Source organism: Asparagus officinalis, chromosome 8 (assembly GCF_001876935.1).
Source record: "Asparagus officinalis chromosome 8, Aspof.V1, whole genome shotgun sequence".
Taxonomy (NCBI): Eukaryota; Viridiplantae; Streptophyta; class Magnoliopsida; order Asparagales; family Asparagaceae; genus Asparagus; species Asparagus officinalis.
The window spans coordinates 106,855,278-106,871,365 of NC_033801.1; the positions used below are offsets into that span (position 1 = coordinate 106,855,278).

Genomic DNA, 16,088 nt, shown 5'->3' on the forward strand with positions numbered 1-16,088 from the left:
ATGTGGAGAAAAAATATTTTAATTTAAATTTATGTATAAACCATCTTTAAAAGATTTTTTTAGTGCAATCCATCACCAATCAGTCAATTTTTTCCCTAGAAACCCACAATTACCCTTTAAAAACTCACTTTCAAGACACTGGATTTATTTTCTTAATGATTATGTCTTGTTAATTAGGATACAATTTATACTTTAAAGTTGAATTTTGTAAGCTTATTTTTTGATTTTTTAGTAAAATTTTGATGGATGATAATTAATTGCAAGAAAAACCTCACTTTAAGAATGGTTTATGTATAAATCGAAATGAAAAAGTGGGTTTTCTTATAATTACCGTATGTTTAAAGTTCAATAAGGAGTTTTAAATGTAGCATGCTCTAACACCCATGTCAGTATATATAATTTATCTAAAAGCTTAAACTTTTTTATTCTGAACTAAATATATATCAAACTAACATTAATTTTAACATCAATCAGCAACTATTTTCTAGAACACAAGTAATTGCGATGTCTATTGACTTTGGATTAGATTTCAAATATCCAAACCAGCCGAGATTTCTAAGGATAATGGACGTTTAAGCCCATGGGCCTGATGTTTGCAGGGTATATACACGAGACTAAATATCTATAACACTCCACAAGCTATCGTAATATCAGAAACCCCCTTTAAATTTAGGGTTCATCAAAAAAAGGCCTCTTTAATCTTAAGATTTGATCTCAACCCTAACCCCTCCCCCCAACCAACACGCACACCCAAAAAATCCCACAAAAAACCCCCACCCTGCAAAACACACACACACAACCCCCACAAAACAAAAACAAAGAAAAAAAAACTAATCGTAAGTTTTCACATAGGAGCGTAAAATTATAGAGGGAATATTTTTCCGGTGAAAATTGAGGTTCAAAGTTTTGGGAGATTTCCTGGTAAACTCTTAAATCTAAAGGGGTTTTGTTGATAATCCCTAAAGTTAGTGGTTACAGAGTCCACAGACGCCTTTATCGGCTCATATAAATTGGCCCGTAGGTAGGCCCATACAACGCAGGACACTCTTCGTTTGATTCTGGACCAAGACGAGAGGATCTAGGCCCATTAGTCTCCCTCTCACTCACTCTCTCACCAACTTCGTCGCCGATCGCCAACTAACAAAATCCCCCCTCTTTCTCACTCTCGAAAACCCTAAAAAAAGCCTCAGTTTCCACCCCAAAAACAAAATTTTAAAATCGGGGAGCTCTAAAAATTGCAACTTGATATCGTTCAAAGCTCCGCCCTTGGATATCTCCTGGTTCTCTTCTTTGGTAAGCTCGTTCTCTTTCCACTCTACTCTCTGAATCTTTAATTTGTTTTAAAAATTTGTAGTCTGTATTTAGAAGAAAGAAGAAGGATCGAATTTGGCTTTTTTTTTTATTGCGGTAAAAAGGCAAACACTTGGTGGGCATACTTATTAGTTAGAGAATTCTAAATGTATCAAATTTTTGTGGATAATAATGCTGCATAGTTTCTGGTGTTTGACCATCCAACCTCAATCTCAGTTTCAAACTTATTTCTTCTAGTTTATAAAGTCTTGAACTTGTGTATTTATTGCTTCTGATTTCTTATGGGTCGTATTTTGATTGGGGGAGGTTATAGAAGCAACATTATAGCTTCTGACGATTTACAACAAATTGGCTTTTATTTGATGATGGGGGATAGGCTAATGTTTGGGACTAATAAATTTCTAAGTTCATTGCTATCCATTCACTAATAATGAGTTATGAATTAACAGAACCTTCTTGTCTCTCTCTCATTCATCAGATATTTCTCATGCTGTTGTTGAGGAATGACCAGAAGTTTATCGACTAGACTTCTGAATATATGCATTTCGTCTCTCTGCAAGGCTAAGAAATTGGAGAGAGCTGAGGCTGTTATTATTGACAGTATACGACTTGGTTCTCTTCCCGATGTTGTCACATACAATACTCTTATATCTGCTTATTGTCGTTTTGTAGGAGTACATGAAGCACATTCAATTATTCCTCGAATGAGAGAAGCGGGATTGAAACCCGATGTTATTACTTACAACTTACTAATTGCTGGCGCCACTAAATTTTCTTTAGCAGACCACTCCCTTCAATATTTCGAAGAGATGTCTCAAAACTCAATTCTTCCCGATGAATGTAGTTATAATACATTGATTCATTGTTTATTTAAATCAGGATGCTCCGAGGGCGCCTTTAGTATATTTCAAAATATGATCGAGAGAAATGTTCCCCCTTCAATAATTACATACAACACATTATTGTATGGTATGTGCAAAGCTGGGTATGCAATAAATGCTCTTAGATTGTTCAGGGAATTACGACAGTATGGGTTTTCTGCAGAATTGGTGACATATAATATTTTACTCGATGGCCTTTGTAAATATGGTAGGTTGGCCGAAGCAAGAAGAATTCTCAAGGAGCTAGGGGAATCACAGTATGCTCCAAATGCTATAACTTATACAACGGTGATGAAGTGTTGCTTTAGATCTCGAAGGTTTCAACAAGGTTATGAAGTATTTTCGGGGATGATAAGCCGAGGGTACACTTCTGATGCCTTTGCTTATTGTACGGTTATAAGCGCGATGGTTAAAGTGGGTAAGATTAAAGAGGCCTATACTTTTGTCGCGCAAATGTTCAAGAGCGGTACTGCACTTGATGTAGCTTGTTATAACACTTTAATCTATATGTATTGTAAAGAAGGTAAATTAGAAGATGCAATTCAATTAGCGATGGATATAGATGAGGCTTCGGATGTATATACACATTCTATTCTTGTTGATGGTTTGTGTAAAATGGGTTATGTTGATGATGCTCATAAAAAGTTGAACGATATGGAAAGGAGGGACCTGGCATCTAACTTGGTAGCTTACAATAGTCTTATTGATGGATTGTGTAAATCAAGCGATGTGGAATTTGCGATGAATTTGTTTGGTAGGATGAAATCAAAGGATTCTTTCACATATACATCATTACTACATGGACTTTGCAAAGCTGGTAGATATCGAGTGGCATCAAAACTTATGATTATTTGCTTAGGTGAAGGTATATCCGTGCTTCCTTCAGTTAGACGTGCAATTCTTGCCGGTCTCTGGTGTTTAGGATATAGGAGGGATGCAAGGAAACTAAGGGCAGCAATAAAGAATGCGAGCTTATCTTGGTAAAGAATTGGAGAACATAACAAAATCATGCAACGTGCCAATCCGAAACCCATTATGAACTCAGGCGACAAGCGTGAGCTGGCTCACACTAAATTAATTGATTGACAAAATTTCGGATATACGGCGGAATTCTTCACCTTCACAGGTATTCCTGTAATTAATTTGTTCGGTTATTTCTTCAGTGAATTCAGCTTTATAAATAATGTGCAGGTAGACTAGGTAGCAGAATTTTTTCCTGAGCAAAGTGTTTCTATTAGAGTGGATGTCATGGGAAGAAAATCTCAGTCGCTAGCTATCTATAATTGCATCTTGATGTGAACAATTTTCTATAGAAGAGCATATAGTCATTTGATTTATCTGATTCAGCTTTGATTAGTCCGCAACATTATAAACATACATTAGAAACAAGCTCCTAATGGTGGCACCTTTGTAGGTGGTATGGCTCCCTTTGCTCAGCATTAAGGGAACAATAATGTTGGTAGTTTCCTTCATACAATTCCATCATGTGAAGGATACTATATTAGGATTTTCTCTCTTTCCCTTTCTTCCATTGTTGCAAAGTCACTTATTTATTCCCTTCATATTTCAAGTTAAAAAAAATCAATATGTCTGTTTGCTTTTAGGAATTTTGCAAAATTTAGTATCAATTGAGATATAACTACATTTGATCTGAATTTGTTGTTGTAGTAGTTTAGTTTTTTATGATTCTATATATGAACAATTGCAATGATATCTATCTGCATTAGTTTTTTTCTTTGAATCAAGTAAGTCTTGCTTTTACAAAAGGCTTCTAGATATATAAGCTTCCATAAAGGAAGAAAGAAGCTAAATTGGTTTTGGGGGGAAAGTGTACATAGATAAGAGGTCTTGGACTCTAATCCTAGCAAGTATGTACCTCCATATTAATTCAAAATTTCTCTTGTGTGCTACAGATGAGGAGATTCAAATGCATAACTTGTTATATACCATCTCAGCTAAACTTATTTGGTGCACTAAATGAGTCAAGTAAAAAAGTTAAGAATGCTAAATTGCACACAGAGATGACCTGTCTAAGTTCTGTTGCAGAAGTGTCATGCAGTGACTGGGTCAGTGGGATGATGAATATAAGTCACGCAGATGATATACAATCCTATGACTGAGATTGGTGATAAATCCCTAAAGATAGAAATCCATTTGCATAGGCACTAAATAACAGGAAAAAGGAACTAGAATAACAATTACTTTGACGGAGATCATCCATAACTACATGAAAACCAATGTCATTCACTGAAATACATCACGGAACCTAGTGCTCTATGTAATGGATTCTGTAAGTGAGCATTAACATCCAGTTCATAGTTAAACCAGCATGTGGGTAAAGAGATGTGAACTTTTTGGTTGAAGCTCTTGATTATGTATTTGTTGAAGTACTAAAAGAACATCACAATTTTGTGGACATTGTTCTACAATTAGAAGGGTGGTAATTACATAATGGTAGAAAAAGTTGAATGTTTTCTAAACTAGTGAGTAGGACATGCATTGCACGTGACCGCTCCCTGGAGTTGTCGTTTCATCAAAATTCCTATTAGACCCCTCGATTCTCATAAGTTGTTTCAAATAGATCATTCTATTGCTAATTCTATTCGTTATTTGAAGAGGTAATTTCAAAATAACTTATAAATAGGTAGACATAATGGCAATTTCAATAATTTGAGGGACTAATTTCACAATAGCTAGGGACCTAATAGCAATTTAAAATGATTTGAAGGACTAATTCCAAAATATAAAAGATTTAACGGACCAATATAGAAAAAACGCTTTTGGTTATTTGGTGGCTTGTTTCCACTCTAGTACCCCCAAAGTTTTGTACTTTTCACTTTGAAACCTCAAGGTACTTTTTTTGACAATAAATAGTACTTTGTTGGATAAAAGGAGAAACCAATTTGATAGTAATCTCTATCATAGCGTCAAGATAAATTCTTTGTTAATGGGTGTAACCAATATGCATCCTCATTCAGAATCTTGATATTCATTATTTATCTATTGATAAAATTGGTATAAAATTCAATTTAAAAATTTGTACTATACTACAACCTAAAGTTTGTTTAAAACATTTTTAAATTTTTAACACATAATTATAAATATTTCTTGATATTTTGTCTATACATATGCAAATATTCACTTAAGATTTAGGGTTATGTAGATATTAGTTCCTCCAATCTTCTATAATTGCATATTAATCACTCAAATCTTTGAAATTGCTCATAAGTCCCTCAAATTCTAAGGAATCTTGCAATTTGGTATCTCAATGAAAAATGTATAAACTTTGGGGTATCATCAGGAAAAAGCTCTGAAGTATCAAAGTCAAAAAGTGCAAGCTTGATTTCTTTTGTTATTTATCTAACCTTTAATTCATTGTTTAGCGATTTTTATTTTTAAACCCAAAATTTTACTTCCGTTTACTTTAAAACCGCATAGTTCTATATATTCTCATACACCCATAATAAAAAGTTTATTTACCTTTAAATGCAAAATATAGAATACAAAGTGTGTAGCTACAAACAATTGAGTATGTAGCTATACATCCTATAGGATGTAACTGTGCATCCTATAGAATAGCTATGCATCCTATAGTATGCGATTATACGCTTTATAATATATAGGTATACATTTTGTTGTATGTAAATGACTTTGTACTATGGGTGTATGAGAATGTATAGAACTACGTGGGTTTTAAGGTAAATGGGCATATATCCTTAGGTTTATAAGCAAAAACCCAAATTATTTGTTGCTTAACTCATAGAAGTCGAGAACGTGGGATGCTATAGCGAACCGTGACCCGAGTTCAATCGTCCTGAATTCATGGTGGAACATGACCCGATTTAGAATTCAAACCAATTAAAATTGGACAAATAATAACTCTTTTCCAATCAAAAAATGAAAATTTAAGCAAATAAAGCATGCTACTTAAATTGCAACATAAATCTTAAATTTGACTACTGCAAAACTCTTCTGATTCCTACATTTAAGAACCGAACCTATTATGTACCACATTCCCTAGCGTATCATATAAGCCTTCCCCCTCGTACCTGATTCCTAATGAGTAGCAGACCACGTTCCTGTACCTGTCTCGTGAACCGGAACGAATCGAGTTCCATGTGACTATAGCTCAAGCTCACTGAATATTGCATGGCTTGTTAGACGTAACTATTTGACGTTTCACCCGATAATATAAAAAAATTATGAAAGCTCGTAACTTGCTTGATGGGGCCCACCTGTGTTACACAACCTTGTTACCAGCTTGTTCCGCAAACTTTTGCATACTTGTTAGGAGATAGGTATTTTTTATATAGCTAATGAAATGATTTGTAAAATATGATGGTGGAAGGATTAAATCATTTGCATTATATAGGAGTCTTAGATCATCATTATGACTTGAGGAGACCATGAAAGTATTATAATGATGTTGATTTGTCCAAATTCATTAAAATATGACTCTAGTTGAAAGTTATTTACTAGTAAAGTCATGAAGATATTATCAACATAATGTCATATCTGCGAAAAGAAAATTTTTCCTATTATATTGTTAAGTATGCGTGATGAGAACAAGAATTGGAAATCTTCCATAATAGCTTAGTTTTAATTTTTTGAAATTTGAATTTTAAATTTTAAATTGTTATTTAAATTAGTAGTTATTCAGTTTTTGGCAAGAGAGTGATTTGAGGGATCTGATTTGATTTGAGAGATTTTAAATTTTGTAATTGCTCTATAAAAGCATGGTTGTAATCAGAAATGAAAAATTGAATGAATAAATGAAGAAAATTAAAATATTGTGTTTTGGTGTGAAGTCTTACCTGATATTTTTACCGTGGGTGTGAAACCCTAGGTAGTTCTTTGTTATTTCTCTTCTTCCTCAGCCGACAGAAGCCCACCCCAAGTTCATCTTCCCCGACGGAACCCTAACCCTAGCTCCTCCTAGCATCCTAACAATCGCCGCTTTTACCTCCTCTAACCGCCGCCGCTCAGCACTCCTCTTCACCCCAGTCGCCGCCCTTTTCTCCAGAAGCCGCTGATCTTCCTCGTGCTCCCATTCCTGTTGACCAGTCAACACCGATCCCCCCTGCTCTTCTCTCCGTCATCCCCGAGCCGAGCAGCCCCGCCTCTTCCTCTTTTGGTTCGACCAATTTACCGTCCTCAGGAGGCTCCTCTTCTTCGGAGCCCTTGATTTGGATGTCTTTGATGATGTCGCCGACGTTGTAGCAGAGCTTCTTCAATTCTTCGTCATCGTCGAGCGGGTCATAGGTTGTAACTGTGTTGGTTTTTTATTGAAGACAGTGGATTAGATATTGAACCAGCTTTGGAGCTTGGGTATTGCTTGTCTGATCTTCTGTAACAACGTGGCACTCAAGATCAACCTCCAGAGCTATAGTGGAGATGATGTTGACTTGGAACTTTGGTGATTATCAGAGTAATAGTCCGTGGGTGAGATTTTGTGTTTTGTTTTCCAGATTACTTTTCTGTTAATCTCATAATTATCAGTTAATTGCATGTGTATTAAATCTCTAGACTCTTATCATATATTCACTGCTTAAATTATTTTGTGAGTTGAGAGTACTGAACATGTGACTGCTAAATTTTGATATTGATCTTAGAACTTGCAAAAATGATAATTGATATTGCGATTAAATTGTTTGAGATTGGAATTGTTTATTATTATTATTGCAAATCTTGTTAAAATCCATCTGTTGCATTAGTTGTTTTATTTAATTTCCTACCGAAAATCATGATTTTTGGCGAAACAGTGCGTTGTTTAAATTAAATCGCTGATTCTAATAGACCCCTTGTTTCGTTTCGCATCAATGCGTCTGCTATAGTTCTCATTGTAATAACTCATTTTCAAATGGTAAGAATGGAAAGACAACTATTGATAAGACTGTTATGGTTTATATCTAGTGTGTTTCACTTGGTAGACAATGTCCTGTCTACAGATGTAAAAAGGGCAAGGTGACAGTCATCTCCCTTTCTGATATATGTCTGTAGAATAGCTTGTGTCCTGGGATACGTTATTTCCTATCTTCTAACTTAATAGGACTTAGTTTCTACATTTTGATTGCTTGTTAAACTTGATATCTTCGAGGGTAAATTTCACAAAACTACCATGAGCCTAGGGGTGTTTTTAGGGCTAAGCAGAATTCAGTGCAAACTAATTAAACAGACCGAATCGCATGCTTTTTAGTAGTTCGGGTTGGTTTCGTGTTTAAGTCGGTTAGGTTCGGGTTGAAATACTTAGAAATCAAATCCACCGAAACGGACTGTATACCTTAAGTTACACATAGTTATACGCCCTATAGACTCTCTTCACTCCCAGCGGGTCCCACTTACCCATGGCATTGATGTGATCCCTAACTCATTTTTAGTTGTCATCCACAACCACAGGCTTTTCCACTCTCCCAAGAAAAGAACAAAAGGAAGTCAATCTCTACAAAAGGAAGTCAATCTCTCTTCTTTTACGAATAAGCATCACTATGACATATTAAAATACTCATTTATTTCCCAATGTTCCTTCTTCAATCTCTACTTTCTTCATTCCTCAAAGAAAATTTTCCTTCTAAAAATCATTTGCTTCGCTTATATTACTGGCATCCTTTTTTTTTTGTTATATTTTTTTATCCCCTTGCAGCCATGCTGTTACTGCTTGGTGATGAAGTTCTGTAACAACCAAAAACACCGAACCAAATTGAACCAATATTAATCTGTTTGGTTCAGTTTCATATTTGGTTCAATTTGATTTCGGCCTAATAGAAAATGGTAAAAACTAACTAAGCTGATCGTTTGCTCTTCCTTAGGTGTTTAGCACAGAACAACCATTAACTTCTTTCTATCAGAAGAAACAATCATCATCTTTTTTTCGCGAATATACCATTGTCCAATATAGTTGGGGAAAATTCACATGCTTAACACGTGACATGTTTTGGACAATTTTTCCCTAGCATTACCTTACATATCTTCTTACCCTTGTAACTTTTGTGGGTAGATGGATATAGGCAATGGTAGTTTAGATTTTTTTAGTTCAAGACTAACATTATTGACGACACTTTCCAATAGTTCATGGTATGTCCCTGCAATCTTGAAAGGGTTAAAATACCATATTTGCGTAAAAAGTGACTCCTCTTTATCAGTTTGGCCTAAAAAGTGATGTCAATGACATTTTGACTTAAAAAGTGACAAATTGGTGACACAGCCTTTTCCAATTTGCTGGAGTTAACTTTTAAGCAAAAAAATTAAGGAAGTTTTCATATATACTCATCAAATCTCCCATATTTTTGGATTTACCTCAAATTCTAAAATTTGTTTAAAAAAACCCATCTCCCTCCTTTCCTACCATCTTCTCTCCTCCTTCCACTATCTCCTCCATTCTTTTCTCCTCCTAATTTTCATCACACTCTCCCTCCTTTCTCATATCCTCTTAAGGAGATTGGGTTTTTGACGATTGGACGGTAAAGGAGTGGGTGGAGCAAGGAGGAAGGGATAATGGAAGAGAAGAAGAGAAAAATTAGGTTAGTTTTGTGGCAGAATGTTTGATGTTGGGAATTGGGAGTAGGAAAAGCAAGAAGGGAGTGGAAGTGGGAAAGAGGAAGAGGAGAAGGGAGAGGGAGTGGGACAGTGGAGGGGAGGTCAGGGATTTGGAGGAGAAGAGAATGAAGGAGATGGTGGACAGGAGAAAGTAATAGTGAGAAAGGAGAAATGAAAAAAAATGAGGATGGAGGGAGAAGAGAATGGAGGAGATGGTGGGAGGATGGTAAGGATAGTGGAAAGTAGGGGTAATTTTACAAATTTTAGAAAATTGGGGAGGAGAGAGAGAGAGATTAATTCGAAAAATATGGGAGATTGAAGGGTCTATATGCAAAATTCCTTTAATATTTTTCTCAAAAATTGTCTCTGACAATCAGAAAGTCTTATGTGTCACCGATTTGTCACTTTCGAGGTCAAAGTGTCTCCGGCGTCACTTTTTAGACCAAAATGGTAAAGGAGTGTCACTTTTACACTTCCTGTAATCCCAAAGAACCATCATAATGCACCGGAAACATAGTAATTTGTTTACCCTGCAAACATCAAAAGAAGCATGCATATGTTGGTAGGTTCTGCAAGTTGCAACGCCAAAGAAACCAGACGTACCAAATGCAGCATTTTGGACAAGAAAAGTTGATTAAGTTGATTCTGTGAAATGTATTCTTATAGAGTTTGTAGAGTAAATGTAGTTGATAAACAGAATACACTATTGATGTTTCTCAAGTCATTAGACATTCAGTATATGAAGGAAAATACAGCAAGATGTACCGTATGTTCAGTTAAAAATGAGATTTTAGGATAAATTAAGCCAACCGATTACTGTTAAGTTGTTTCAGTTTCAAACAAACAAGATAACTACCCACAATAAGGATAAAATTGATGATTTGTCATCTTAAGAATTTGAGTCTACGGCGTGAAGTTGATTTTGTGCAAAGTCCATGTGATTTTGGTAGTTAACAATTACTGATACATGATATTCAGCTACTAGGCTACTACTGTATGGTAGCTACATGCCCAAAATGCCCAGAATTGTCAATACATGTTAAGATAAAATTGATCTTTCAGCTAAATCAGTTATTTATCATCATTTATAGGATGAAATTTGTATGCTGGTTTGAGTAGCAAGCTCTCCAGTTGCATATACTACTAACTCTCATGTGCATCTGGATGATTTTATATTATATCAATTTCTATTTCTTAGAAATTGTACTGTACTAGGTAGATTGTGAATAATGAGATGTTTCTTGGTCTCGTTTACAGGCTTATTGCTGATGTTTTGGAGAGTAAATAAGAAGATTAGGTCACCATTGCATTTATTTTCAACCGAGTTGAAAGCTTGGAGCCCAAAGCATGAAGATCGCCCAAAGCAGAACAATATGAAAGTTTTGGTCTTTCATCTTCTATGACGTGCCATATGTGAAATGACAAAAAGTTGTTTTCGCATGTACTTCATCGGTCTGTATGACCCATTTGCTTAAAGCCTGAAGAGAACTGCGGACGCAATAAGGGAGTTTTCAATGCTATTTGCAATTCTCCCCAATACCATCAAAAAACTTACCTTTCCCCCCTTTTTCCTTGTAACATTTTTCACTCTCAGGGCTTTGCTGCCAAAAACTAGTCATTAAGAAAATTTAATTTTGGCAAAGGTGAAGAAAAATTATCAGTGGATCTTGTCGCTGCCAAATAATTTTCTTTGATTATGAGTTTTGAATAAGATTGTAAGTTCTAGAGAATTGTCTGAAACAGTCTATTACATGGCGCTTTAATGGTCTACAATTCTTCAATGTATTTGTACGTGGGAAGACCCATCTTCAACCAACAAAGTACTTGAGAATGTATGAGTACGCACCATGTTCAGTATCTCAAAGCTAGACACTCGGATGTGTTTTCCTAATTCCATTTATAAACCACAGTATTAGAAAATTACAAGTATATCATAGACAGGTGTTCTATTTGCATAGATCAGAAAATTTTGATGCGCCGTGAATTTTGAAGATAGGACATCAATTTGAAAAGGACGGGTTTGATGCTCAGAATCCCTCTGTTTGCACGAACTCTCCACTCAATTCTTATACGAAAACCTTATGGGGGTAAGCGCTATACTCACATTATACAAGGACAGTTATGATATTCTAATATACATTTACTTCTATGCAAAAAAATTGGGAAGTACATCACACCAACAGTTGCAACAGATCTAATGACGTGAAGCTCATTCCACAGAGAACAAGATTAACTCCTGCTTAGCTTTTAAATCACACCAGCAGTCTTCTTCCATGATAAAACAGTTTGGTTGCTGATAGCCTTTTTGTTATGCCCCAGCAAATTTTAACTGCTCAGCCCACGTAACCAACAAATTTGTACAGAGGAAGATGTGTTGGATTTACTGCTAATCATGAGGATGCAACTTGGCTTCAACTGTCACCTGTAATATAAATCAGTAACGTGAACAGTTCACTAACTGAGTCGTGTTAATTCAACACCTAAAATGAACTGCTTCTGCCACTGAGCCCTCACTCAATGGTTAATGAGTGAGAGTGCGTCAAAGGAGGTTTTTTTTAGGGTAATTTTCAAAAAGCCACTCCTGAAACTTTGGAGGTTTAGCATGGAAACCCCCTGAACTTTCATAATCAAGGAAAACGCCCATGAACTTCCGAAATTATAACCCCTGAACTATATGAAGATCTCATACATAGTGTTAACTGGTGTAAAAACTCTAAGCATGTGACTTGATTGCAGTGTCTTGTTTATGTACTTCATTTTCATAACAAGCTTTGATTTGTCATCATTCAAACTTATTACTCTACCCTCAATGTTTGTTTATGAGATTTTTCAATAGTTCGGGAGGGGGGTTCATAGAATTTTGGAAGTTCAGGAGGTGACAGGTTTCTCTAATTTATAAAGTTGAGGGGGTTCACTTTTATTTCTTCCAAAGGGGGTTTTTGCACATTAGATTTTTCAATATTCAGACTCTACGCAATTCAAATTTGCTAGGACATCAATAAAAGAAAATGGAAGAAAATCTCTCAGTTGCTGCGTCAAGGAGTACTCACACAATAACAGTTTTTGAGTAGAGATTTCTGATGACTTACCAGTTGTAGGATCCACATGCACGAAGAAACTGGCTGCAACTATGAGATAGCATAGAATCAGCATTAGCCCCTTCAGATAATTTGCTGTACCCTCCTGGAAAAGGAGCATACATTTTATAGATGAATGCCATATAAATCAAAAAATTCCAAGGACCCAATATTCCTGGTATTAGTAATAAAACTTGAGGTTTAACACTCAAGTAGCCATAAAACTTGTAATATTTTCGAGGGTGCAAAGAAAATCCACAAAGGAAATAGAAATCCTCAGTCCATTCTTTTACATTCTCATGACCTCATGCTTGCAAAATAGATGTGACAGTTCCTGACATAAAATCAAGACTAGATTATGCCTAGAGAAATAAAGCATCAACGAATGAAGAAGAAATGAACTTTCAAGGTCTAAATAGGTATGGTTGAAGAAAATGTGTATTTAGGTCTGAGCCAAATAACATTTTGAGACAAGCAACTTGGCAATTTGGCATAGCTAAGTTGGCAACTTTGCAATCAACGAATGAAGAAGAAATGAACTCTCAAGGTCTAAATGGGTATGGTTGAAGAAAATGTATATTTAGTTCTGAGCCAAATAACATTTAGTTGACTTGCTTGACAATTTGGTGAATGGAAAAACACTAACAGAATATAAAAGCAAACGCACCCTTTGTCCTATAGGGTGTAGCTAAGTTGCTTCTAGGAAGACAGCTGAACAAGCAACTTGGCCTGTTGACTTGCTTGACAATTGGTGCATGGATCACAATATCATGCAGGGTTGAAGAATACTAATATAACATAAAGCAAATGCACCCTTTGTCCTATAGGGCGTAGCTAAGTTGCTTCTAGGAAGACAGCTGAACAAAACATGTCAAGAGTTAGTTATTCCCATGAGGTGAAGAATGCAATTAATACAGTGAAGGACAGTTAGTTATTCCCATGAGGTGAAGAATGCAATTAATACAGTGAAGGACTGAACACTATGTTCGCACAGTTTCCCTATAATTTCACCATACAGGTCGTACGATATTAAATAGAATAATGGATCAACTATATGAAGGTTTACGATGAAGATCTTTCATACCCACTTCTCAATAAGTTGTGGACGCTAAGTTTCTATTCTTTTTAAATAGAAGATCTTTCATACCACATTAAATAGAAGGACTGAACGCTATGTTCGTACAGTTTCCCTATAATTTTACCATAAAGGTCGTACGATATTAAATAGAATAATGGATCAACTATATGAAGGTTTACGATGAAGATCTTTTATACCCACTTCTCAATAAGTTGTGGACGCCGAGTTTTTATTCTTTTTAAATAGAAGATTGACTATATAAGGTTTACAATCAAGATCTTTCATACCCACTTCTCAATAAGTTGTGGATGCTGAGTTTTCAATCTTAAGTACATATAACCACTACATACTATCCACCAGCTTAGCAGGTTTGATAGGTAACAGTAACGAATGCAGTCCCAGTATTCAGGGTACTTAATCATACATAGGGAATGATGATTGTACATGTAATTTGTAATCTAGAATCCAAGATTTGCTAGTGTGATACACTTTAGAGAGAGAAAAATAAACAAAAGAGCACATTAGAGTGAAGTGGTTTCATGTACTTATAGAAAACGAAGAGAAAGGTGTCTTTGAGCATACCTGCAACATAAATGCAACTACCAACACCGTAATGAAGAGAGTGGCTGTCTCAAATAATTGGAAATTCAAATCCATTGGCTTCCCCATGATCCAACCAACCACCACACAGAAGGGAATCTATATTATCACAGCACTACGTTACATATATGAAACAATGATTAACCAAATGCAAATAGCAAAAATCTACATTATTCTTTGTGGCATCAGCAGAGATCTTTTTATCATAATATACACCATTGTATGCCTTAAGCTATTGCACAAGTCTCCTAGTGCAATATGTGTTAAGTGAGTGATGGTCAAGGACTAAAATTGTTCATTTATCCTTGATTGTGAGAAGCATTTGTTCATAAAAATGATTCTATGGAAGATGAAATAACGACAAATGAGAATAATAGCCGTTCCCCTTAATTTAAAGACTATTTCCTGTATATACCGCAGACTACTCAAGCAGCGAACTTTTAATAACTTAGATTTTTGGATGGCAAGAAAAAAAATATACAGAGATCAGAGGAGACACACATAATGTGCCTGACACAAATTTTGTTTGAAACCAAGTAATTGCACAAGGGATTACTTAATTTTTAGCTGACACTTCTCATTTGCAGAAGTCAATATATATCTGATTTGGGAAGAATACATGGTCAAACATAGGCCAAATTGTCAGGCTTTATACCAAACATATTTATATTCTATTCATCAATAAAAAGTCTTGGCGAGATATAAAATATTTCAATCACCCAACAATTTCTTATAAAAAGCCAAAACAATATAGTTGATTAAAATTAATTTGATTTTGTAGACATACAGCCTAAAATTGTTCTAAACCTTTTTAAAAAATTTAGAGAAAGTCACACATTAAAACCTCTTTTTTATACACTTTATGAATAACAAATACCACAGTACCAACGTAAATAAACTAACCAACCACCTAGACAGCAAAGTTAATAGAAAATTTTTACATTATTTTCAATTTTATGATGCAATGCTGTATGATGAGCCCATGAGTCCTCTTCCTCCCTATCTGAGGCACAAAAGAAAAGGTCTAACTACAACAAGATCATAAAGAAGAAATATTTTCCACTGATTGTAATGATTAAAAGTGTGTAAACCATGCAGCACAAATTATGAACTGACAAAGGGGCGGAATAAGTGGAAAAGAAACAGGCTCTATTCTTCCATCAAAGGAAAAAGTGGAAAAGAAGACAGTTCAAAGAATTACCACAAACATTGCTATTTGCGTAGATGAACCAATTGCAACCCCTAATGTGATGTCCTGCATTGACGAACATTAGATTGTCAAGTTAACATTTTTGGAAGGCACTTATTCATCACATTCATTGGAAGACTCACAAAATAGTATCCACCTTTGCTCATATAAAAGATTATTGTGAATAAGGTGGATCTCATAAGGCATGATGAATAAGGTATACGTTTTAGTGTATATTACTTTTGCATTGTTTACTCTGTGCATTTGCTAATAAAAAAATCCAAACGAATATAGAAATATACAAAAGACTCATACAAATGCTTTAGCCATGCCATCATATGTTGTTTTTGCTAAGTGCTGACATGTCTGTGACAAAACACAGATTTTTTTTGCAGAACACAGACCACAGTACTAGAGTG

At 35.3% G+C, this 16,088-nt stretch overlaps 2 protein-coding genes across 5 annotated transcripts in view; one reads left to right on the forward strand and one right to left on the reverse strand.

Annotated features, from left to right (window-relative positions):
* On the forward strand, window positions 1,054-11,506 carry LOC109819661 (putative pentatricopeptide repeat-containing protein At4g17915). 3 transcript variants are annotated; one of them, XM_020385465.1, is made up of 5 exons: window positions 1,054-1,293; window positions 1,790-3,318; window positions 3,607-3,678; window positions 7,039-7,634; window positions 10,983-11,506. In XM_020385465.1, exon 2 carries the CDS (start codon window positions 1,815-1,817, stop codon window positions 3,174-3,176), a length of 1,362 nt encoding a protein of 453 aa, XP_020241054.1. In that variant the 5' UTR covers window positions 1,054-1,293; window positions 1,790-1,814; the 3' UTR covers window positions 3,177-3,318; window positions 3,607-3,678; window positions 7,039-7,634; window positions 10,983-11,506. The 3 variants fall into 3 exon arrangements, with proteins under 3 accessions (XP_020241054.1, XP_020241055.1, XP_020241056.1); XM_020385466.1 differs by lacking the exon at window positions 7,039-7,634; XM_020385467.1 differs by lacking the exons at window positions 3,607-3,678; window positions 7,039-7,634.
* The window catches only part of LOC109819662 (vacuolar cation/proton exchanger 3-like), a 12,440-nt gene continuing 8,118 nt past the window's right edge, over window positions 11,767-16,088 (reverse strand). For both annotated transcript variants that reach the window (XM_020385470.1, XM_020385469.1), the window contains 4 exons: window positions 15,682-15,735; window positions 14,463-14,579; window positions 12,815-12,908; window positions 11,767-12,147 (listed from right to left, as the gene is read on the reverse strand). In XM_020385470.1, coding sequence (XP_020241059.1) covers window positions 12,137-12,147; window positions 12,815-12,908; window positions 14,463-14,579; window positions 15,682-15,735 — 276 coding nt within the window. In that variant the 3' untranslated portion in view covers window positions 11,767-12,136. The remainder of the gene's footprint in view (window positions 12,148-12,814; window positions 12,909-14,462; window positions 14,580-15,681; window positions 15,736-16,088) is intronic.

Excerpts from the sequence above, each read along its gene's own strand:
- LOC109819661 (XM_020385465.1), top strand. The coding sequence starts at position 1,815 with ATGACCAGAAGTTTATCGACTAGACTTCTGAATATATGCATTTCGTCT.